The sequence below is a fragment of the Phalangium opilio genome, unplaced genomic scaffold (genome assembly GCF_054372755.1).
Source record: "Phalangium opilio isolate 3A_F unplaced genomic scaffold, DU_Popi_V2 ptg000217l_1, whole genome shotgun sequence".
Lineage (NCBI taxonomy): Eukaryota > Metazoa > Arthropoda > Arachnida > Opiliones > Phalangiidae > Phalangium > Phalangium opilio.
In genome coordinates this window covers 11,172,941-11,197,317 of record NW_028324218.1, presented here as the reverse complement: position 1 = coordinate 11,197,317, position 24,377 = coordinate 11,172,941, and the positions used below count along the sequence as shown (strand labels likewise).

General features: G+C 38.0%; 1 protein-coding gene across 2 annotated transcripts in view; it reads right to left on the bottom strand.

Annotated features, from left to right (window-relative positions):
• Window positions 1-24,377, bottom strand: part of Bap170 (Brahma associated protein 170kD) — a 44,412-nt gene that overhangs the window by 18,565 nt on the left and 1,470 nt on the right. For both annotated transcript variants that reach the window (XM_089856971.1, XM_089856972.1), the window contains exon 3: window positions 19,720-19,817. In XM_089856971.1, the coding sequence (XP_089713097.1) occupies window positions 19,720-19,817 (98 nt within the window). The remainder of the gene's footprint in view (window positions 1-19,719; window positions 19,818-24,377) is intronic.

The following is a 24,377-nucleotide window of genomic DNA, read 5'->3' as shown; positions in this document are numbered from 1 at the left end:
GTACATTGTTTTCCCAACTGTAGGACGCTACCATAAAAACTCGTACAAATTGTTGGCAAACAATTGCAGGAAGTGGGCGAAACGTTCTTACAGAATCTTTAGTGAAAAAAAAAAGCCTACGTATAGGGTTTGTTGTCGAGTATAAAGAAATGCCTACGCAGTTGTACGCACCCACCCAAACCTTTTCAGAATCAAACCATTGACAATAAATACATCGTAGACTAGAAGGTATTTGCTTGTTAGTACATTTCTAAAATCAATGATGGTAGCAAATGGGCTTTGTTCAGCCTTGAAACCATGAAAACAATAAGTGTACCAACTACATCGCGCCCCCTGATTTCACTACCCTGTGAAAGTTTCGAACGCGGGACATTAGCAGCGAACAGTTTTCCAAACCACGTAATTCAGAAACCATGACGGTACATTCGCCTCTTCCACATATGCGCGAGAGACCGAGGCAGAAAGCGAGAGCAAAAATCTGCACTCGATCAATGAGGGAAGCCAAACGGAAAAGGACGAGTCCATTCCGCGATGAAACTGGTAAGGTAATCCATGATTTAGACCTTTTCGCAAAAGCACGCGTTGCAAAAACCACAGTGGGAAAGCCCGAAACCAGAACATTTTGTTCGCCGTGTTGCCCTCCGCCCTATCCCTTTACCCTTCTCACGTCGTCAATCTGCTCTCTTGAGGGGTGGCATGACACGGAGATGAATAAAGTCAAATTATACAGTTTCGTTTCTCATCGCTGTGGCATACAGCGAGGGGCGGGCGGTAAATGTGCGAAAAAATAAATAAAAGATAACAAGGAAAATTAAGATTACGCATTCCTAATAGCTACGTGTGTACAAGTAACAAGAATAGAGAATTCCAAATTCTCTGAGATTGCTCGCTATTTGCTCCATTTCGTCATCAAATCCGACCTTGAGGGGAATTCACTTCATTTTTGGACTGATTTTAACTTTAGATTTTCCCGCCAAAACTCCAAGTGGATCTCGGGTCGAGCGCAAGGCCAATGGAAAACGGAAATTAGAGCAAGAGCTGATCTAGATCTACGTCACAGTGTTATGAAAATTCAGTTTGAATGTAAATAACAGAAATACATCGGACTATACAGATAAGCCTTGCTTCAACAAATCAAAACCAAACAATAGCGTAAAACCCTTCAGTTAGTCTCTGGAACCGTCGCCATTTACGGCTTCAACAGTATAAGTGTCAACTGACTTTCTCTTTTAGAGCAGGCTATGCAAACTTAATGCGAGAAATAGTTGCACGACGACATAAATTGGCGTGAAAGTTGTTAATATACCAATTCTTTCTTTCACAACATGAAAGTTTCTTTAAAAACGCTAGCTATAGGTGTTAAAAACCCTAACTGTGCTCGTGCCACTATTGTACTGCCAAAAGCCCAGAGCTATTACTTCAGGATTGAAGTACCCATGGCTTTCGTGTATCCTGCTCCACACAGACACACATACTCCGTCCCAATAGCTACGTTGGTTTTGAATAATCACACACGTAGCTAAAAAATAAAAAAGAAAACTAGAAAATTTACGATGGTGATGTAGAGGTACACTTCGGCTTTTAGAATTTCAGATGCTGGTTTGTCGGGAAAAGAGAAGTGGGGAAAGAACTCTAAGCTCAGTAAGCTGCTTAGAATATTAACAATGGGCAAAATGTAAATGCGGAAAATGCATTAAAATTATTATAATAACTGCATTGAAAGGTATATGTACGTCGAAAGATAAAGAAAACGCCGACATTTATGATCTCCTACTTGATGAATTTTATTTTTCAAATTATACATTGACATTAATCTCATAAAGGCACGAAGTAAGGACTATAGGATTAATAATGGTTGGAGGAGTCTATTACTCATTAAATGGAAGATACCATTCCTATGCAGTAAATGCGTAGTGTAGAACCTTTCACCAAGTGTCCATTTGGTAAATGGTCTTAGAGGAGACCCTTTCACCAAGTGTCCATTTGGTAAATGGGCTTAGAGGAGACCCTTTCACCAAGTGTCCATTTGGTAAATGGGCTTAGAGGAGACCCTTTCACCAAGTGTTCATTTAGTAAATGGGTTTATGGAAGACCCTTTCACAAAGTGTCCATTTGGTAAATGGGTTTAGAGGAGACCCTTTCACAAAGTGTCCATTTGGTAAATGGGTTTATGGAAGACCTTTTCACAAAGTGTCCATTTGGTAAATGGGTTTATGGAAGACCCTTTCACAAAGTGTCCATTTGGTAAATGGGTTTATGGAAGACCCTTTCACAAAGTGTCCATTTGGTAAATGGGTTTATGGAAGACCCTTTCACAAAGTGTCCATTTGGTAAATGGGTTTAGAGGAGACCCTTTCACAAAGTGTCCATTTGGTAAATGGGTTTAGAGCAGACCCTTTCATCAAAAAATGGATTATAGGACATCTGTCATTCAAATATCTCCATGAGAGTATTTCAAAGTTAACTAGTCCGCAAAAAATCATCAATTCCCAAATAGCAATTATAAAAATACTGCTAACCACTTGTTGCGGAGCAAAGGAAGACAAGCGAGAGCGAAGAGAAGCCATACCCAACAAGAGCGGTATAACGTTAACGGTTGAATACCGTTACGGGAACCAGAACACGTGGTTTAAGTTCTCTGGATCACAGCTGAGCTGACCCTCTACAAGCCTAACCGAGAAACCCGCTTAGAGGCGATTTGCCGAATAAAAAAAAACTTATAGGCTCCGCCCCAATCCCGATTGACCTCCCCCCTTCAAGAGTCCCCCCCTAACCAACCAAGTTCATCGCATTATAAGCGAATGACGTTTCTCATCCACTCCCCCCTTCTCCCCAAACCCAACCTTCTCCCTCTCTCTCTCTCTCTTTTGGGATTCTCTACAATGTCGCTTTACTTCCGCGAACACTCAGAACAAGGTCAAGGACGAATCCACCTCTTCCCCGAATCACAGGTTCTCTCCTCTCGCGTTCTCAGCCTCTTTCAATCTCTCTCTCCTTTCTCTCTCTCTCTCTCTCTACTGGAGCCCATGTTCCCAACGAACCCGGGTACGGGATACCACCACTGAAGCGCCCGGACTAATCCACCATCACACATCCACGTGGCCGTCCAACATGCGCAACAAAATCAGAGCGTGCGATTGACTGCTATAATGGTAACATGTATTTTGTGAAACAAACTCCAGGTGTCATCAGATTCTTGTGATTAAGAATTTATGTGAAGTATTATGTTATGACGATTTGCTTCCAGCTAGATTGCGATTTTGGACATAGTGCAGACGAAAATATCATATGATGTCCCACAAACAGATTCACAAGATAAATAAGGGAAATTAGTTCTGCCTCAATATTTCACTAAAGTTCACTCTAGATCCCAGAGGAGTTAAATGTCCCATTTAAAAACGCCATTACAAAATTATGCAGGGTTGTCAGTAGTAATTTCTGAGAGCATCCCAGATTTGGACCTGAATGATCTGAATCGACTAATGATATAGCAAAAGCTGAAACTTAAAATGCCTAAAAATCCACCACGTGGCCGTCCAACATGCGCAACAAAATCAGAGTGCAAGCGACATTTGGCTGCTTTAATGGTACCACGTGTTTTATGAAACAAACTCCAGGTGTCATCAGATTCTTGCAGTTAAGAATTTACTTCTAGCGAGATTGCCATTTTGGAAACTTAGTTCTGTCAAAGGATTTAACTGAAGTTCACTCTAGGTCACAGAGGTGGTAAATGTCCCATGGAAAAACGGCATTACAAAATTGTAATTTGTGATAGAATCTCTGGTTTGGAACTGAATAGAACAGAACTACAATCTTTTTATTTTTAGTCTGTTGCAGTTGCAGATAGCAGTTGACTTGCACTAACAAAGAGTGACAAGCAACACTTGTCGGCACACTAACTACTGGTCAGTGAAAATAAATTACCTTAGGCGGTCAGAGTAAACCAGTAAAAGTCAACTAATTTTGAAATATTACAAACCTATGGCATCCATGAAAATGTGTAAACTAAATCTCACACTATAGCCCTAATACTGCCTTTAATGTATAAGGATGGTTTTTTGATTGGATGTAACATTGAATACAATGCACACAACTAAAATCCGGATCCTTAATGCATGGTTAAAATTTCGAAGTGATCATTCTAACAGTTCATTTAAAAAAAAATTTATTAGCTAATTCGAAATTTTGGTCCAAAAGACAAAACGTTTCCCATAGAGATAAGCCATTTGCTATTGAATTTAAACATATTTTAAGAATCGATCTGGGTGAAAGTTTTGAGTAGAAAAGGCGTACTCGTTTACAATTTCTCGCTCTAAAAATCGACCAGGAAAAGTGAAGGGGGTTTTCTATCTCGCTTGGATTCCTCGGCCTATTAAGCATGGCTTCAAATTTACTTCTAACGTACCTCCAAGCACGCAATTTGTTCATTTTTGAAAATAATAAAAAGCGCTCTGGGGACAGTCGTGAGTCGTTTGTTTAATCTACTAGATTATTTCCGAAGCAGCCAGTATATCTCATTATGCGGGTCTATTACCATTTACCAAATAAGTAAACGCTGTCTCGTCTTTACACAATAAATCTATTTGATCGTCACAGTTTGCTTAATTGCCATAGGGTGTATACCACAACGAGCATATTCGGCAGAAGGCAAAAGAAAGATTCGCTACTCGACAAATCGTGAATGTCTGGTTGCAGCTTTGGAATTAACAATAACGTTCAAAGTTATTAAATGAATGCATAATTCAATATGTAGGGGCGTATCAATAGTGTTTTGATTGGACACTGTAACGTGACTGCAAGCCCTGGAACGAAAATGCCGATGCCCATTCTGAATGCGATGATAAAGCTACGAAATTCACGCATGCCCAGTAGAGCTAGTCTATTTGCTTGATAGAGGCCCAGCCCCTGCATGAAGGATTCTACAGGACTGCCATACCTTTTGATCATGGATATTTTATTAACACAGTAGAAGTCTAATTCCCACACTATTGTCCTTTGCTTTTAAATTTTAGGCAGTCTTGTTTCCATTGATTTTACGCCTAATGAGAATGCAGATCGTGTTCGTAAGACCCAGATTCCCATTCATTCAATTAATCTGATTTGCCTGACATTTCCAGGTTTTTTGAACTTTTTTCAGATGTATTTTCAGGTGAAACATCACCTAGTAACAACTGCTGTGCTTTCTTACAGTAATTATAAAAAAACGTCTTGGTTTGGACCAAGGCCGAAATAACAAACGATATGTGTGAGGTTTATCAATTGGCTGAAGTCTCAGATATTGCAATTTTTTTTAGTTATTTTTATTCCTTTAATCCTTAATCAATATTCAATTCAATCAACTGATTTTACTGTTAATCGATCTATTCCCTCTAAATTAATTGAAAAAATTACATATCTACGCTTTTTCAAGAAACCCCTTAAATTGTAAATTTCCCTGAGTTTTTAGTCAACAATGTATTTCAGTGAATTGCTATTTTTAACGTTACGGCAAATACACCAGAAGGGGATAATAGAAGAAGGATGACACTCTATATCCTCTTAATACTTTAGTCCTGTAACATGAATGATTCTTCGGCTCACACTATTTGTTTGCTCTCCTGCTCATCAAACTTCAAATGAGCATCGCACCGTGATAGGGTGAATTCTATAACTGTTTGCAGTACTAAATCCTCAGCAATCAAGTAGACACAAACCTTGATTGTCTTGACGTGGGACAAAAACGCACAAGCGCATGCATGCGCCTTGGCAAGTAATTAAGCCCTAATAGATATAGTAATGATGAGGGAACTATTTATCGCCTACGCGATTAGGTATAGTAACCTTGCTCCAATTGTTCTGATGTTGGGAAGAATGTTTTGTGGTACACGTCTCTCGAAGAGAAGTATAATATACTTCTGATTCACTTAAAAGCCACTGGCGCCTGTATAAAAATCATTATTCCTTCTTTGGAACGATTAGAGATCAATTTGTTGAAAGTCACATGCGCTTTAATGTAGAGCTATCCCGCCCACAATTCGATCCAGTTTCGACCCATTTGCCTCCTCCAGGGATTGATCGTACGCCTTTAAACCCAACCGCTCGATACCGTTTAACAACGCGGATACCAGAGTCGGAGAAATACTTGTTTAGGAAGTGTCTTAATCCGTCCGTCGCGGGGTAACCAAAAAAATTATCGAACGAGAGAAAGTGTACACGCCCTTCTCAAACATCTTTCACCCTTCAGGCACGGACTCGCTCAGAATCAGTGGGAGGCTAGCCCGGGGTCAGTAGCGTAGTGTATCGCATCCTAGAAACCGTCGTACGCGCGCTCTCAAGCTGATTACAATTGTACACAGGGTTTCGGCCATAATATTAATTCCGTAATGTCATTCTCGCTAGTACATTCTAATTCTTTTATAAAATTCGAATTTATATTACAATATTAAAAGCCTCAATTTTCGGCTTGTAGCAAACATATATAAATACATTGTTTGGTATAATGAGTCATGCACGCGATACCCGTGTATTGTCGTTAGTAAGACCATTCTTTTTGTTTAGGGTCGAGGACATGAATAAACGGGTTTCCAAATTGGAAATTGATTCAACGAAATATTTATATATATACTTCATATAATATCGCTTCAATAATAGCCTTAGTCCATTGTATTCTTATGTACGTTTGGTATATTGCAAGATTATTTCGCTTTTAATCAATGGTTTCATGATTAAAAATACGGTAACCTATATTCTTGAAAATAGGCTATTATTTTAGGCGTCAAAAATGTATGAAATGTTCATTTTCATGTGATCGCTGATAACTTTCACGAGTTTTTTTTTCAGTGTGCAAATAAATGTATTTCAATGGTGCCGAAACCCGGGAACGGGAACATAAACTTCAAAAAATGCTGAAAATAAATTTAATATGGATAAAATTCGAATAAGTTTAGCTGAATAAAGTCATAATATAATTTAATTGGCCATATGTCTAATCAGCGCCACTAGCGGATGGTCTGAAAACTACTCCCATAGAGTCTGGGTATATTTAAGCGGGTTTGCAGAATTTCCGTCAGATGGCGCGGCGTTCGAGCCACCTGGCTATGATTCTGCAAACCCTCTTAAATATACCTAGTCTCTATGGGAGTAGTTCTCAGACCGTCCGCTAGTGGCGCTGATTAGACATATGGCCAATTTAACCATATTCCATGAAATTGTATTCAGATGGTGCCGAAACCCTGGAAACTTCCCCAAATATCATGGATAATTCAGTTGAGGATATAATCAAAGGCTACCTAGACGGCTGAAAATTTGAAGGTACGTTACTCTTAGGTAGCAGGTACGCACTAAGAAAGAATTTTTTATCCGCGGCCAACTTCAAAAATGGCGGCCAGAAATGTAAAAAACCTTTATGGAATAACGTTAAGTGCACGTTCCAAGCGATTTCACCCTATGTCTAGTACACTGGTTTCCTGTAGACGGGCCGTATACCGTTTGTGGTTCGATTTGCCCTCATTGAAAAGTAATAAAAATGCCCCGACGGGCTGAAGGGCAACGTCGGGTGCATTTGCAGCTAGTATTCCGTAACGTTGTAATTAGGTGGTGCCGAAACCCGGGACCCTTTCCAAATTTCCGAAATACCATGGAAAATTCAGTTGACTGATCTAAACGCGCCTTTGGAAATAACATGTACGTATTTGAAAACGAATTCAATGTTATTACAGCGGTTGAAACGCTGTGAAAACAATATCATAATATATAAGCGCAAGAGTTTTCTAACATAACAAAAACAGAGTTACCAAAAAAAAAACTCATTAAAAGTTAATGATATTCGCCTACATTTAATTTACTCTACAAAATTTCGTTAATTATACAGAAAATGTTTTGTCAACTCAGGCAAAACTGATATTTCAAATATTTGTCATCGATAAATTGTTAGGAAAAAGTTATGTTTAAAACTATTTGTGGCTGAGTTATTTGCGTAGACATTAAAAAACATTTTGGACAGAATCCAATGTAAAGTTCTATTTCAGAGAACATTCATTCCTTATGGAGAATAACAAATTCACGAAAATGAAGGAATTCCAAAAAGCCTGCACTCTATTCTGCAAAAGTATTCATAAGAAAACTACTTCAGAACTATATCAAACATAATTTGTAAACACTTCCTTGTAAGATACATTTCTGAAGGCGAGCCAATCAACATCCCAGATATTTATGTACGTGTTTGCACGAACTGTGCAATAGCGTCTTGCTGTTAAATCCTGAACATAAATTATAAATAAATATTGACAAAAAAACAAAAAATGCAATAATTTATCGATAAGGATAAAGCTATTCAAATCGACAAAAATCGCCTCAAATCTGTTAAACCTAAATTAAGTGAAAAATTTGAACAGCGGAAATTTCTTAATTAAGATATGGTTTAATCAATTAAGTATAGAAGCCTCGTAAATAGAGAGCTTTCAGTTCACTAAGTAGTACATCACACCCTCCACGGTTGTGGCAGCCATAGTGGTGGGTTTCAACTTTCCTTCTGCATCAGGAAAATGATTTCAGGCATCATAGCTCCTCCCTCAATCAAAAGCTCTATTCGTTATGTTTGTTAGCATGACGTCACAACGGTTGTGGCAGCCATATTGGTGGGTTTCAACTTTCCTTCCGCATCAGGAAAATGATCTCACGCATCTTAGCTCCTCCCTCAATCAAAAGCTCTATTCGTTACGCTTGCTAGCATGACGTCACAACGGTTGTGGCAGCCACGTTGGTGGATTTCAACTTTCCTTCCGCATTCAACCCATAAGTATGGCCAGGAAAATGATCTCACTAATCTTAGCTCCTCCCTCAATCAAAAGCTCTATTCTTTATGTTTGCTTGCATGACGTCACAACGGTTGTGGCAGCCATATTGGTGGATTTCAACTTTCCTTCCGCATTCAATCCACCAATATGGCCAGGAAAATGAAATCACGAATCTTAGCTTCTCCCTCAATCAAAAGCTCTCATTCTATTCGTTATGTTTGCTAGCATGACGTCACAACGGTTGTGGCAGCCATATTGGTGGGTTTCAACTTCCCTTCCGCATTCAACCCACCAGTATGGCCGTGATAATGATCTCACGCATCTTAGCTCCTCCCTCAATCAAAAGCTCTATTCGTTATGTTTGCTAGCATGACGTCACAACGGTTGTGGCAGCCATATTGGTGGGTTTCAACTTTCCTTCCGCATTCAATCCACCAATATGGCCAGGAAAATGAAATCACGAATCTTAGCTTCTCCCTCAATCAAAACCTCTCATTCTATCCATTATGTTTGCTAGCATGACGTCACAACTGTTAACTAGCTTAAGTTCCTTTCTTGAATTGGCTAAAACTTTGGACAATAGCACTGCAGGTCAAATTAAAGGGGGGGGGGGTAGATTCAGAAAATACAAAATAAAAACCATCGAATTAATTGGGTATCTTCTGTCAACGACAGTTCTGCTGTTATTTTTCTGAACGCTTTTGAACCCATTATTTAGCAAGAAGTAAAAACAACTTCATTGAACCCTTCATGCTCCCTACAAAACAAAACTAAAGCTTCGGAAGAATGTATTCGATAATGCAGAGACAGAGGCACACAATGGATAACGAAAATATAGCTTCATTTGAAAATCATGGTGTAAATAAAACCGGTTAGCTAACAATGCTTCTCTGCATAAGGAAATAGCTTTTCAGGGGGGCTAGAAGTTTACGGGGGTTCTTTTAAGTTCTTTCCAAAATGTTCCAGTTGTAAGAGAGAGGGGGACGATTACCCTGGAGCGAGAGGTCGGACGTTTGTACAGTTCGTTGGAAATCTCACTTCAAAGTGTATAAATCTCGCTTCAAAATCTAAAAATTCCCCGAAATCTCGCTTCAAAATCTAAAAATTCCCCGAAATCTCGCTTCAAAATCTAAAAATTCCCCGAAATCTCGCTTCAATATGTAAAAATTCCCCGAAATCTCGCTTCAATATGTAAAAATTCCCCGAAATCTCGCTTCAATATGTAAAAATTCCCCGAAATCTCGCTTCAATATGTAAAAATTCCCCGAAATCTCCCTTCAAAATCTAAAAATTCCCCGAAATCTCCCTTCAAAATCTAAAAATTCCCCGAAATCTCGCTTCAAAATCTAAAAATTCCCCGAAATCTCGCTTCAAAATCTAAAAATTCCCCGAAATCTCGCTTCAAAATCTAAAAATTCCCCGAAATCTCGCTTCAAAATCTAAAAATTCCCCGAAATCTCGCTTCAAAATCTAAAAATTCCCCGAAATCTCGCTTCAAAATCTAAAAATTCCCCGAAATCTCGCTTCAAAATCTAAAAATTCCCCGAAATCTCGCTTCAAAATCTAAAAATTCCCCGAAATCTCGCTTCAATATGTAAAAATTCCCCGAAATCTCGCTTCAATATGTAAAAATTCCCCGAAATCTCGCTTCAATATGTAAAAATTCCCCGAAATCTCGCTTCAATATGTAAAAATTCCCCGAAATCTCGCTTCAATATGTAAAAATTCCCCGAAATCTCGCTTCAATATGTAAAAATTCCCCGAAATCTCGCTTCAATATGTAAAAATTCCCCGAAATCTCGCTTCAATATCTAAAAATTCCCCGAAATCTCCCTTCAAAATCTAAAAATATCTCAGGCTAAAATATCATAATTTAAAAACCTCGAAACATCCGTTTGAACCTCGGAAGTGTAAAAGTAAATCTGCTAATCTCTGGCGAAGTTACAAAATCTCTCTCTAAATCCCAAAATCTCGTTAAAAATCTGAAAAATCTTAAGTTATTCTAAATTTCAAAATCAAATTCCAAATAAATTTAAATCCCCAACAAAATGTCAAGATTTTTATAAAATCTCAAAATCTGGTATAAAAACCTCAAAATCGCGGGGCCCGTACATTAAAATGGGGAACGTCCGACCCCTCGTCCTGAAGTAAGTAATCCTTTTTACTATCTCGTACAAAGAAAGAGATACGGAGGTGTATAAAAGAAAGATCCGTGAAACAGAACTATAAGTGGGAGGTCGTCAACCGTGCTTCGATGATCACGATTCTTCGACATCATACCAAAATATTATATCCATTTAATACATTACGGAATATTTCAAAACGAGTTGCGTGCCGCAGCGTGTTGATGGGGATCTTTCGATTTCAGGAATGTTGATGACATATAGCGATGTCATCTAAAACCCAATGTAATCGGATTAGAACTATACGTAACCTTATGCCAAATATTTTAAGTCATTTTGTTGAAATTGCAAATGAACCAATCGCCATGTTTTCACTCGACCGAAAACGCAAAAAGTTCAATGGAATCTTTTAAAATGGTTCGTTCAAAATTATTGAGATACCTTTGACATATAATAAATATTGGTTATTCTAAATTTAATAATTAAGTCAATTTGACATACACTTAAGAATAGCTAACAAACGACTTCCACAAATATATGTGAGATTGACTGAAGCCAGGGATAGATTTAATTTTAGAAGTAGGGATGGAGAACAGAGTAATCTGGGCGCGCGTCAAACTCCCGGACCCCCTTCCCCGGGACGAGGGGGGTATGAAAGAAGAGGCGGGTCATAGCGACCGAGGTAAAAAGGAACTACGTATTTTTCGCCGTCCCCGTCAGCAACGTCATCAAAATGTAGTTTAAGTGAGCCAATAAGATAATTTAAACTTTTCGTTACGTGTTGGAGGGAGGGGCTCTATACTGGGCTATGAGTCGGACTGAAGTAAATACTAACCGTTCTCCATGACTACTTCTAAAATTAAATCTATCCCTGCTGAAGCGTTATAGATAAAATTCAGTTTTATGTTTAATTAAGACTTTACTGTTTAAGTAAAATTAAACAGCATTAAATAATTATTTTTCTAATCTAATCAAACGAGTTAAAATAAATTACTGAATAATTAGGATTAAATAAAATTCAATCATGACTAACACAGAATAATTTATAATTAAGTCCGCGATAAATCCCAACAATAGATTTGATCTCGATTTAATTATGGTATTGTTCCATTAGTCGTGACGATATACAAACACGTCACATCGTATAAAATTCAAGTGATCAAAATTGCGATTAAAAAAGGTTCATTAGATCATTTTGACTTTCCAGTTTTTCTCGAAATCGGTAAAATAAAATGTTAATTATTGAACAACAAATTGTCTTTCGAAATATTCAGCATTACGTAGGACAAAAAAACAAATGTCCTTGTCACAATTTAGTCAAAGTGAAACCTCTACAGATAAGGAAAAAGTAATAATTTTCTTTTCGAAACGAAGCATTAACAATATCACCAGAAATATATTACCTTACACGAAGTTCACTTCTCCCTACCTCGCGCCGGCCATCATCTATGAAGTATTTTTATAGGCTAGACCGCTAGAAACGGTACCGTTCCTCCCGAACAGCGAGGCAGAGAGGTGAAAATAAAAACACTACCGACGCGTAGTGAGAAAAATGTGCGTAAAACCGGTTTTCTTACAATCGTATCATGGTTGTATCTTATGCAGCGGCTTCTCACTTGCGCGAAATACAGTTGAATCCCGCCGTTTCTAGGAAACGTCAGATTATCTTGGCAGTGACCATTTATCACAGTTCTCTCTCGAGAGGGAAAACTTTTCTCTTCGCGACTAGCACGCGTCGGGAGGGGGAAAAAATTCACGCCTCTTCACTATTGCAAAGTTTTTTTTTCGGGTTTTCTCTTCATAGATGATGTCCACGGTACTAACCATTATTGAAGTGAACTTCGTGTAACGTGATATATTTCTGATATCACTTTTAATGATTAAAATTTGCAAATAATTAATAACTATTTTTTGGGCAGTAAATAAGGTAAACAAGGTTGGGTCCGCGAACCCCCAAGCCCAATAAGTCTGCAAAGAAGTCCTAGGCTAATCTAGCAATGAATGTTTATATGAATTGTTGTAAAAATATATAATTATTAAAAATCAACATAGTGCAGATATTCCATACGGGCGGATCCATTTAGAAATAATTTAGCTAGTTCTAAATAATACAGTAACTCAAGGTCGAGAGCGTGGCTTCCCAAGTAGTTCTAATCAAATCGCTTAGGGCCAGCATCTTCGGGCTTTTCAAAAAAATCCCCTAAAGCCGAGGCCTAACCGTAAGGTCAACGACACCCTATGAGCGACGTTACTCCCAATATCAGATACCGCCGTTCGCTAGGCTACCTAGCGGCGAACTTGAACACTAACGAAACGAGTACTGAACTGATCAAGGGAAGAAATTCCTACCCTTGACTTCTGCGGGATGCTAGCCGCGCTGCGGCCCAGCCACAAAAATAAAACACATTGAAGCAAGCGAAAGAGGGTTATGAGCCCAAAACGAGGGAGGGGCGATATGGAATCACGTGAGCCCCGAAGACGGGGGTAGAGTAGAGGCAGTAGGGATTTCACCGGCTCATCGACTAAAAGGATCGTTGGTATCAGACAGCCAGTGAGGATTATGGGGAAGCCAATACAGTGCTCGTGTCTACGTTTTAAGTGAAAGTTGCACTACGCTGTCTTTAACCTCGCTCAATCGGTAACCACGCGGTGGAAGAACTTAGGGTTTCAAAAACAAGGAGAACAAAAAAACATGACATAGAAGCAACTCATCTTTGTTCAAGGATGAAGCCAGGTGTTACTCGTTCAGTTATAAGTACCCAGCGGCCCATATGGGTTTAGTGACAGCTGGGCTAAGTACTCGAAAGCAAACAGCCACTAAAATCGTCGTCTAGAGCTCTTGGTTTGGAGATTGAACGACGAATGCGAATGCTGCAACGCTTCTAAGTGAGAGGTTTATCAATTCGTAATAAAATACTAACAGCAGCTGATTAAAAATAATAAATCGAAACAAAGTATAAACTCGACAACTGGCGGATAGATCGAAATTTATGTAGAAATTGAAACGGAAATGGAACGCGTCAAAGCAAATTACAATTTAAACGCAGTTTGAAATAGAAAACATCCAAATATACAAACTAAGTCGATTCAAAGGCGAAAAAACAAAGACCAACGTCGGTTCAAGGCGAAAAAACAAAAGCCAACGTCGGTTCAAAGGCGAAAAACGAAAGTCAACGTCGGTTCAAAGGCGAAAAACGAAAGCCAACGTCGATTCAAAGGCGAAAAACGAAAGCCAACGTCGATTCAAAGGCGAAAAACGAAAGCCAACGTCGATTCAAAGGCGAAAAACGAAAGCCAACGTCGGTTCAAAGGCGAAAAACGAAAGCCAACGTCGATTCAAAGGCGAAAAACGAAAGCCAACGTCGATTCAAAGGCGAAAAACGAAAGCCAACGTCGATTCAAAGGCGAAAAACGAAAGCCAACGTCGATTCAAAGGCGAAAAACGAAAACCAACGTCGGTTCAAAGCGAAGTACGAAGGCCAAACGTCGATTCAAAGCGAAGTACAAAGGCCAACGTCGGTTCAAGGCGAAATACGAAGGCCAACGTCGGTTCAAGGCGAAATACGAAGGCCAATGTCGGTTCAAGGCGAAATACGAAGACCAACGTCGGTTCAAGGCGAAATACGAAGACCAACGTCGGTTCAAGGCGAAATACGAAGACCAACGTCGGTTCAAGGCGAAATACGAAGACCAACGTCTGTTCAAGGCGAAATACGAAGGCCAACGTCGATTCAAAGGCGAAATTCGAAGGCCAACGTCGATTCAAAGGCGAAATACGAAGGCCAACGTCGATTCAAAGGCAAAATACGAAGGCCAACGTCGATTCAAAGGCAAAATACGAAGGCCAAAGTCGATTCAAAGGCGAAATACGAAGACAAATGTCGATACAAGAACCAACGTCGATACAAAGGCAAAATACGAAGACCAATGTCGATACAAGAACCAACGTCGATACAAAGGCAAAATACGAAGACCAATGTCGATACAAGAACCAACGTCGATACAAAGGCAAAATACGAAGACCAATGTCGATACAAGAACCAACGTCGATACAAAGCTGAAAGAACAAACTCCATCCATTTTTCCAGGTGTCCCGAAAACTAATAAGCTAACAGTACATACACAAGCCCAGAATTCTCCACCTGCCAAGTGTCTGTATATGACATTACAGATAAGTTTAGTCCTTCAGCCAAATAAACCAAAACTGTAAATTCCGTATCTATATTAGCAACCTTTGAACCACCCTTTTCCTAATAAAAAAATGTGTTTTCACACTTAGATAAACAGACAAAGCAAAGTTGCAACGATCTACAACAGCGAATCCCCATTGAATAACGGTTTTGCAATTTTAGATTTGAAGAAAGTAGTTGTTCTTCCTTCACGGTAAAATGCTAAAGTTTCCGTGTAAGCGGATATGAAAACCAAACCAGGCTTATTATAAAATATAAATGGGAAAACAAAGGGTATGATTCTCTTTCAAACTGCACGCTTGAAAAAATGTGTAAACATTAGCAAACCGGATCGGATAATCACGAGGGGGCTTGGGTCGTTTCAAATTTTCGGATCAATATTATTTCAAGCAGAGCAAATCTCGTTGGTTCGTTCAGAGTCATTAAAAGAACACCTCAAATTCACGAACCAGTTTGGTTTGGTTTAATAAAGCAGAAGCCTTATATAAAATATGACTTTCCCGCCTACCTGACATTTTAACATTAATAGTAACGCTCAATCATACCTACCGGTACATTTTATACAGGGTGTTGTTCTGTGACATTTTGTCGTCTGGTCATCGTTTACAAGTTACAATCAAGAAGCGATATCTAGTTTACTAGGGAGAAGGTGTAAGATGCCTAATTATTCGCGCGCCTTAGTCCCAGTCCCCCTTTCAAAATACAAAAGGAGGCCGCTGGTCTATTTCGCCACACTCTCCTCAGTCGGAAAATATGACTGTAATTTTCGTCATTCGCGTCGCGTTGACGTGAGTTTTCAAGAACCAATGAGATGCTGGTTGTAGGTTGTAATTAAAGGCCTGTCCAGACTGACACATTTTGCGAGTTCGCATCTTCGCTTTGCTTGTTTGCAAGATCGCGCTACTGTCCACATAGGGTTTTCGCTACTTTGCGTCCTCACCTCGCGAACATACAAATTTCTTGAGACACGGCCAAGAATTTCGCGCCTTCGCGAGAAAAGCACCAATCACAGACGAGAAGAAGGCTGGGGCGATTAGTTCCGATTTTCTCTTTGGACAACGTCGCCATCGACAGGCAGATGGCGCAATGATTGCTCAAACTTTATTGGCTCTCAGAATGGGAAAAGCAAAATTTTTGCGTGTATCAGGACAGAAGTGCAAATGTTTTTCGTGATCTGTTGCGAAGATGCGAATAGACGATGGCGCGAACACGCGAGCGCGAGTTCAATGTGGACAAAGCTTTACTCAAGTTTTCAAGAACCAATGATATGTTGGTAGTAGGTTGTAATTAACTCCGGGCCTACGTTTGGAGTGGAGATGAAGCTGGAAATGTGGCGTGAATTTATATCTTCTCCCTAGTAAACTAGATATCGCTTCTTGAACTTTAACCTTTGACTAAATTAGCACAGTCTTTCAGTTTATTACTTAAATTTAATGGGCCATCTGTAAAACACACTAATCATAACTTGAAAACGGTTTCACTAAGTGTAAATTTTCATAGAACATTTTCGACTCAAAATCGCCCATAGAACCTGCTGTAATTCGGTTTTCGAAACACCCTGTACATCGTGACCTCCCTTATAAAATAAAACAGAATTGGAAAGCTAGAACCTCAGTCAGTAGTAAAACAAATAAATCGTTGGAAAAAATTTAATTTATGTGTTAACGTCATTCATTTGACTTTCTAATTAAAATTTAATGAAAAAAAAATTAAAGCAAGAGTGGATCCCGTGTATACATCCATTCTTGTTCAAGCATAGTCAGAGCTATGACCTTAAAGAGTTTCAAGAGATTTCTATCACGGTATACCGTATCACCAATATTTTTGAATATATACAAGTTCAAAGTTCAAGTTCGACATTTTTCGACATTTAGACAACGTATAATCAATCAACATAATATATGAAAACTTCTACCAGATTTTCTCATTTGCAAAAACCATAAGTTTATAAGATACGTTAAATAAGTATGACTTCGAATCGCTAGAGCCTTCTATCTTTGTAGGCTTTGTTTAAACAGTTTAAAAGTCCATCAAACAAAGTTGTCTGAATATGGAATATTTGAAAGTTGCAAAATATATAGACAGGGTGACAACAGAAGAACTTAAAAATATAGGAATAGTGGTCACCATGTACAGGGATAGACTTAAGTTTAGAAGTAGGAATGGAGAACAGAGTAATCTGGGCGCGCGTCAAAGTCCCGGACCCCCTTCCCGTGGAAGGGGGGGCATGAAAGAAGAGGCGGGTCATAGCAACAGAGGTAAAAAGGAATTGCGTATTTTTCGCCGTCACCGTCAGCAACGTCATCAAAACGTAGTTTAAATGAGCCAATACGGGATTTACGAGAGGTTTTCTGTGGGCGCTGCCATAACCTGTCGGCAGCCTTTAGTTAGTGGCTGACATTGCCTGTCGTCGAACGCGCTCTGTAGCCTTGGCAGAACAACTCTCAAAAAAGGGGGCGGTAACCTCGTAAGTCCCGTATAAGATAATTTAAATTTTTCGTTACGTGTTGGAGGGAGGGGCTCTATACTGGGTGGTCTATGAGTCGGACTGAAGTAAATACTAACCGTTCTCCATTCCTACTTCTAAAATTAAATCTATCCTTGCCATGTATAAATATAACGGTTTTTTAGACATATTTAGCAATCGTCTTTCTCTTTGTACATGATATCAATTTTATCATGAACTCTGACTACACACTGCTCGATTTTTACTATCTAGCAGTCATTCAGTAAAATTATCAGTAGCAAATCATGGGAATTTTGGTAACTACTGTTTCCATAATTCAAAACAAGAATGCGTAGATAACAAACACATTTTCAAAAGTCAAGGTAAAAATTCAGTCTAACCACATTTTATTTTCAAAGCACGGAACATTCGGATGGTATGTGGACAACAAGGACGTTAGACATGACTTCAAACAAGAGAACTTTGGAGGACTGGTAACTTTGAAGCCCTAGTTAACGTCTTTGGATCGACAAACCGGATGTTCCGTCTTCAGAAGACATTGAGAACCCCCACCCCCCCCCCTAGAAAATAGCCTAAAGCACTTTCAAATAGCCATCATGGTAGGACCTTTAATGTCTCAGCCAAAAAGAAGCCTTCAGTTCTGTTGGCACAATGACGTACAAGTCCGACTGACCTATCTGGTGCGTGGGTTGATATTTCAATGCGTTTTTCAGGTTTTTTTTTAAATATTACAATGACTTTTCCAGATTAGTCCCATATATTTCAATGCGTTTTCCTACTTTTCTTCTCAAATATTTCCCCGAGTTTTCCAGTGTTTTTCCCATATATTTTGATGAGTTTTCCAGGCTTTTTTTCATATATTTCCCCGAGTTTTTCCATATTTTTAATGAGTTTTCCAAGCTTTTTTCCCATATATTTTTAATGAGTTTTCCAAGCTTTTTTTCCATATATTTTTAATGAGTTTTCCAAGCTTTTTTCCCATATATTTTTAATGAGTTTTCCAAGCTTTTTTTCCATATATTTTTAATGAGTTTTCCAAGCTTTTTTTCCATATATTTTTAATGAGTTTTCCAAGCTTTTTTTCCATATATTTTTAATGAGTTTTCCAAGCTTTTTTTCCATATATTTTTAATGAGTTTTCCAAGCTTTTTTTCCATATATTTTAATGAGTATTCCAAGCTTTTTTTTTCATATATTTTAATGAGTTTTCCAAGCTTTTTTCCCCATATATTTTAATGAGTTTTCCAAGCTTTTTTTCCCATATATTTTAATGAGTTTTCCAAGCTTTTTTCCCATATATTTTAATGAGTTTTCCAAGCTTTTTCTTTCATATATTTCAATGCGTTTTCCAGGTTTTTGCCGTATTTTTCAATGCGTTTTCCAGGATTTTGCCATATTTTTCAATGCGTTTTCCAGGATTTTGGCTTATTTTTCAATGCGTTTTCCAGGATTTTGCCATATATTTCAATGCGTTTTCCTGGTTTTTCTCAAATATTTCCCCGAGTTTTTCCCATATATTTTAATGAGTTTTCCAGGCTTTTTTTTCATATATTTCAATGTGTTTTCCAGGCTTTTTCATATATTTCCCCGAGTTTTCCAGGGTTTTTCCCATATATTTTAATGAGTTTTCCAGGCTTTCTTATACATATATTTCAATGACTTTTCCATGTTTTCCCCCATACATTTCAAGGGGTTTTCCAGGTTTTCTTCTCAAATATTTCCCCGAGTTTTCCCCTATACATTTCAATGTGTTTTCCATGTTTTTCCCCATATATATACAGTAACAGGAACGCGAGTGCTTTTTATAATTAAAGCAACCGCTTCAGAGCAAACTTACAAACCTCACTCACAAAATATACTGAATTTAAAAATGAATTCTAAATTTCCCCGAGTTTCAAACAAAAGCCTGGTCCAAAATCATTCTGGAATGTTCCCATAATTTAGTCGCGAGACCAAAGCATTTATATTAATAACAAATTAATTAACCACAATTATCTATGATTAACTCTGTGCTCGAGAAAAATATGAACACAGACTTAAATCTGAATTAACAGCCTTAATTTATATCAACGTTTTCATTTGTTGTACAAAAATCGATCAATCCGAAGTTGTTCTCTATCATACAGATACAAAACAAATAATGAACATGAACATTTGTGACTTACCGAATGTACAGTTGTCGTAGAGCCAAATTGGAATTGACGCAAGAGGTTGGAAGACCAAGTGCATCCAGAACAATATCCCACCTGTGGCCATCATTCACCTTAAAACGAAAAGGAACACAAGAAATCGTTTAATCATATTTCATATTCAGTAAAACTATTTATTTGCATATATTATGATAAATTATGTTTTCTTCTGCTGACGTAATTCCGCCCCCTCCCCCCGCGCTTTAGGGTTGCCCGTAATTTGTGCGAGCATTTCGTGAAGGTTTGGAACTGAATGATCACTGAATTGAACAGATCTACAAGCTTTTAAGTCTGTTGCAGATTAGAAAGAGGTTGAATTGCACTCACAATTGACTGGCAAAACTTATTTGCAAACCATATTGCACGTATGATTTCGTATGTTCCTATTATAATTAACTTTATTTTTGTCAATAGTTGTTTTGATTAAACAGGGCTCATACAACTGAGTTTTCCCATATATTTCCCAGAGTTTTTACAGGTTTTTTTCCCATATATTTCCCAGAGTTTTCCAGGTTTTTTTCCCATATATTTCCAGGTTTTTTTCCCATATATTTCCCAGAGTTTTCCAGGTTTTTTTCCCATATATTTCCCAGAGTTTTCCAGGTTTTTTTGCCGGATATTTCCCAGAGTTTTCTAGGTTTTTCTCATATATTTCCCTGACTTTTCCCATAAACTTCCCTGAGTTTCCCACATATTTCCTTTAGTTTTCCAGGTTTGTCCCTGTTTAAGTGGAAATTTTGATGAACTATTTTGTCAAAGGATTGATATTTCCCAAAACACTTTGTCAAACGGTAATTCTCCCAAGTTATTTTGTAAACAAACGGCTCCTCCAGCCCCCTCCCCCCCCTTCCCTCTGTTCTTAGACCCACTAGACAGATCGTAGCTTGCCAAGAAGTCTGAACAGCCCCTTTAATGTAAGCGGTGATTCTGCCAAGTAATTTTTTCAAAAAATTAAACATCGCGAAACATTTTGTCAATTGTAAAGTTGTCATCTCGCCACATATCATTTTATTGTTTAGATAAATGTAATGATTTACATATGAATTTTTCCACATAAATCAGCCAAGTTTAAAGCAATAATTCCCCGTGCATAAATCATCGAACACATGTAATGACATTATCTTTAAAAGCCTTCCTTACCGAAAATTCCACCTCGAAAACACGTCTTAGGTTGGGCTGAAGACGTTTTTTAGAGGAGGTTTTTTTCAGTAAGGGCCCAACCTTGATAGTGCTAATGTATTCCTTCAGGGTTGCCACGGAATATTCAGAACCAAATTCCCTGACTTTTCCAGGTTTTTCCCTGACCTTTTTTTAGGCCGAAAGCGTAAACGTTTACAGCACGTTTTAAGTGCTTATAATTAAACTAACTAGATCTACATTAAAGGAATAGCGACGTGATTTAAAAATTATCTCAAATCTAAAGAAAACCTTACTTTTTTGAGAGTTTAAACTCTTCTGATTCCAAAAATATGCTTGATAAATATTTAAATATGAAGGAAAACACGGGAAAAAACACTTTGAAAACTTGAAATTTGGGGGCCAAAAGCAAATTTGCGGAGAAGATTTTTGGCGGGTTTTCTCCTTGCTACGTCACTCACGGCATCTCGCGGAAAAGCCAAGCGCGCGCGCCCGAGACTCCCGAGTCTACTAATGCTGCGCGCGCGCGAGCAAAGAAAATATAGAACTATCTCTGCGCGCGAGTCTGAATAAATTAGGCTTAACGCGGCGCTGAGACACTAACAGGCGTCACGTGAGCGACATCTAGAGTGAAAGTTTCTCCTTACTACGTCATCAAGCGAAACAAAATTTTAACTAGGCCTTTTCCAAACACAAAACTTTGATTGCAATTTTACAAATTTCTACGAAACCAAATACAAAAGTAAACATATCATAATAAACTAGATTTTTCAAGGATTTTTTTAGCATTTTAAGTTTGTGGGTGACGAAAATTATGTCACTAACACTTTAAGTTTTCGAACGTATTTGTTGCACGAAAATGATTCAGAAAAATTTTAACTATAATAACAGTCCGAGAGATTTTTCCCCGACTTTTCTAGGTTTTCCCTGACACGTGGCAACCCTGTCCTTGCTTTAGTACTGGCAAGGTACGAGCATGTTCCTTGGTTCCTTGATTGCATTGGACACTTAGGTAATTTGGCCATAATATTTGTAACAACATATTTGACATTTAAAAAATAAAAAAAAAAAGGCTAAAGGGGTTTTCTTGCCCCATTACCTTCATACAAAAAGACTACACAAAAAATAGATTAAAAAAAATCGATTCATGTAAACGTAGTGATAAAATCTGATAGAAATTCAATTCCCCCCCCCCTTATGAATGGCCTCTGTTTAAATAAAGCTGTATTTAAAGTAAACAATCATTATGATAAATTCTTTTTTACAATATCAGGGCTGATACTCGGTCATACGCTCAATTTTAGTTGAATAAGTGACTAATTAATTTAGAAATAGTAAGCAAAAAGTGACTTAATAGGGGCAAATTTAGCTATAAGAAAGGGCCACTTGAAGATGACCGATTTTCATAATTATTTGCTATAATTAAAGATATTTTAAAGGTCAGTGTCGTAATTAAGCATTGGTCTTAGATATTTCCAGTAAAAGGAAAGGTCACCTTATAAAAGGTCTTCGGCGAAATTCAATTAAACTATTTTGGAGCACAGCTCAGAATGCAAAGTAATTGATGTCGTTTTAAATCAAAACTAAAACATTAATTTAAATTGGATTAATTTTAAATAATAAGTTAAACATTTGCTGAGCGAGCGAAGCGAGCTCCACGATTTTTGTGGTTTAATCAACTGTGATCTAGCTATTTTTGCGTTTAAACCGTCATACAGTCAAATATATAACGTTTAACGTTGTGGTCGAGAAGATAAATAGCACCGAAAGACTCGAAAATCCAAAAAAAGTGACAAATAGTAACTAATTTTTGGAAAAGTGACTTTTAGTAACCGAATTTAAAAAAAGTGACTTTTAGTAACCGAATTTAAAAAAAGTGACTTTTAGTGAGAAAAGTGACTTAGTATCAGCCCTGCAATATAGACAACTTCCGAAAACCTATTTTTGCAATGGTCAGTAACTAAACAGCCTCTTGGCAAGGCTTTCCTGGATATCTCGGACCATTTTTTGGTGTCAACAGAGCCCACTTGACCAAAAGAATTTCCCGACTTGTTTCAAGATGTTTTACGAGAAAATTATAATCCTTGATTTACCCAGGTTCAAAACGAATCATTTATTTATCTACTTGGGGTCTTGGGCCAAACTAATACCAATGGGGCCCCAAAACGAAAATAATTCATCAATATCTGGGGTATTGGACATCAGTCCCCGAGGGGCTAATCACCGTCAAAGATCCTGTACACCAATTACGGATTACGTGTAGTCATCTTACAGGGTCCATACGAAATTTATACATTGAAAATCCCTGACTTTTCCAGGTTATCCCTGACCAAATTTTGGCAATTTCCCTGACCATTTTAATATGTTCACCAGAGCCCACTTCATAATTACACCTGTCTCACATTTAGTATTGCTCGAAGCATGGTTTGATATACCAAACGAAATCCCTGACTCTTTAGGAAAATTTTTTAAATCCCTGACTTTCTCCCCTAATTTTCATATCCCTGACTTATCCAGGTTTTCCAGGTTCCGTACGAACCCTGTCTTAGCACTGTCAAAGGCGGGACTTCTAAATATTACGCGTAATCAATTTAGTACAGTGAAAGGTACAGCCGTGCACACCGATTACAATGAGTGACCAGTCCCTTAATAAAGGTGACGTTAAAGGTGTCAAAGTCACATAATTTAACGACCGACATCCAACTACCAGTACAAAACATGCGTAATAGAACTTTTTCACTAAAGGGTCAACAGGAAATTAATCCTTATCTCTCAGCTTAAATTTCAGGCCCTCTGCGAGTTAAAAACTGATTCAAACTGAACTGCCAGCCTTTCTCTTAACAATCCCTTGCCTGGCAACACAGGGGGAAGGGCAAAAACCCCCTTTAGTGTTAACTATGTATAAAGAATGTTAAAAATAACCCACTAATTAATTTGAGAGCGGTATGATAAAAACTAATTAATGTAACGTACACTACGCTCTGTGTGTATTTATTCTTACAACACAAGTAATTGGCTTCACAAACACATTCCTAAAAAATGGCAAACTGACCCGCGACTGACCCTAACCCAAGTCCAAAACTAACCTAACACTAACCAAAATGTTTATTTGTATTATTACAAATAAAGAAACCACAGCCAATTAATTCATAATTATTTGAACATATGCCTGGATGATGCAACTAAATTATCCTAATTAAAATATGACTAATTAATAATTTAATAATTAATCTAAACGAAATTGAACTCAAAAATTACGAGTAACTATTCTAAATTAAAAAATGCAATATTTTTGCTTGGACCAATGTGAACATGGCTTCCACCGTTAGGCTTCGGGGGTTCGTATCAAAATTTCCATACTCCGCCATTACGGATAAAAGCTAAATAAGGGAGGTGCCCAGCCTTTGGTTTAGATTTAAACTTAGCGCAATGCAATGCAATTCCAATACGAGACAACGATTAAAAGACGGGGTCCTTGGGTTTATCAAAAAGGAAAC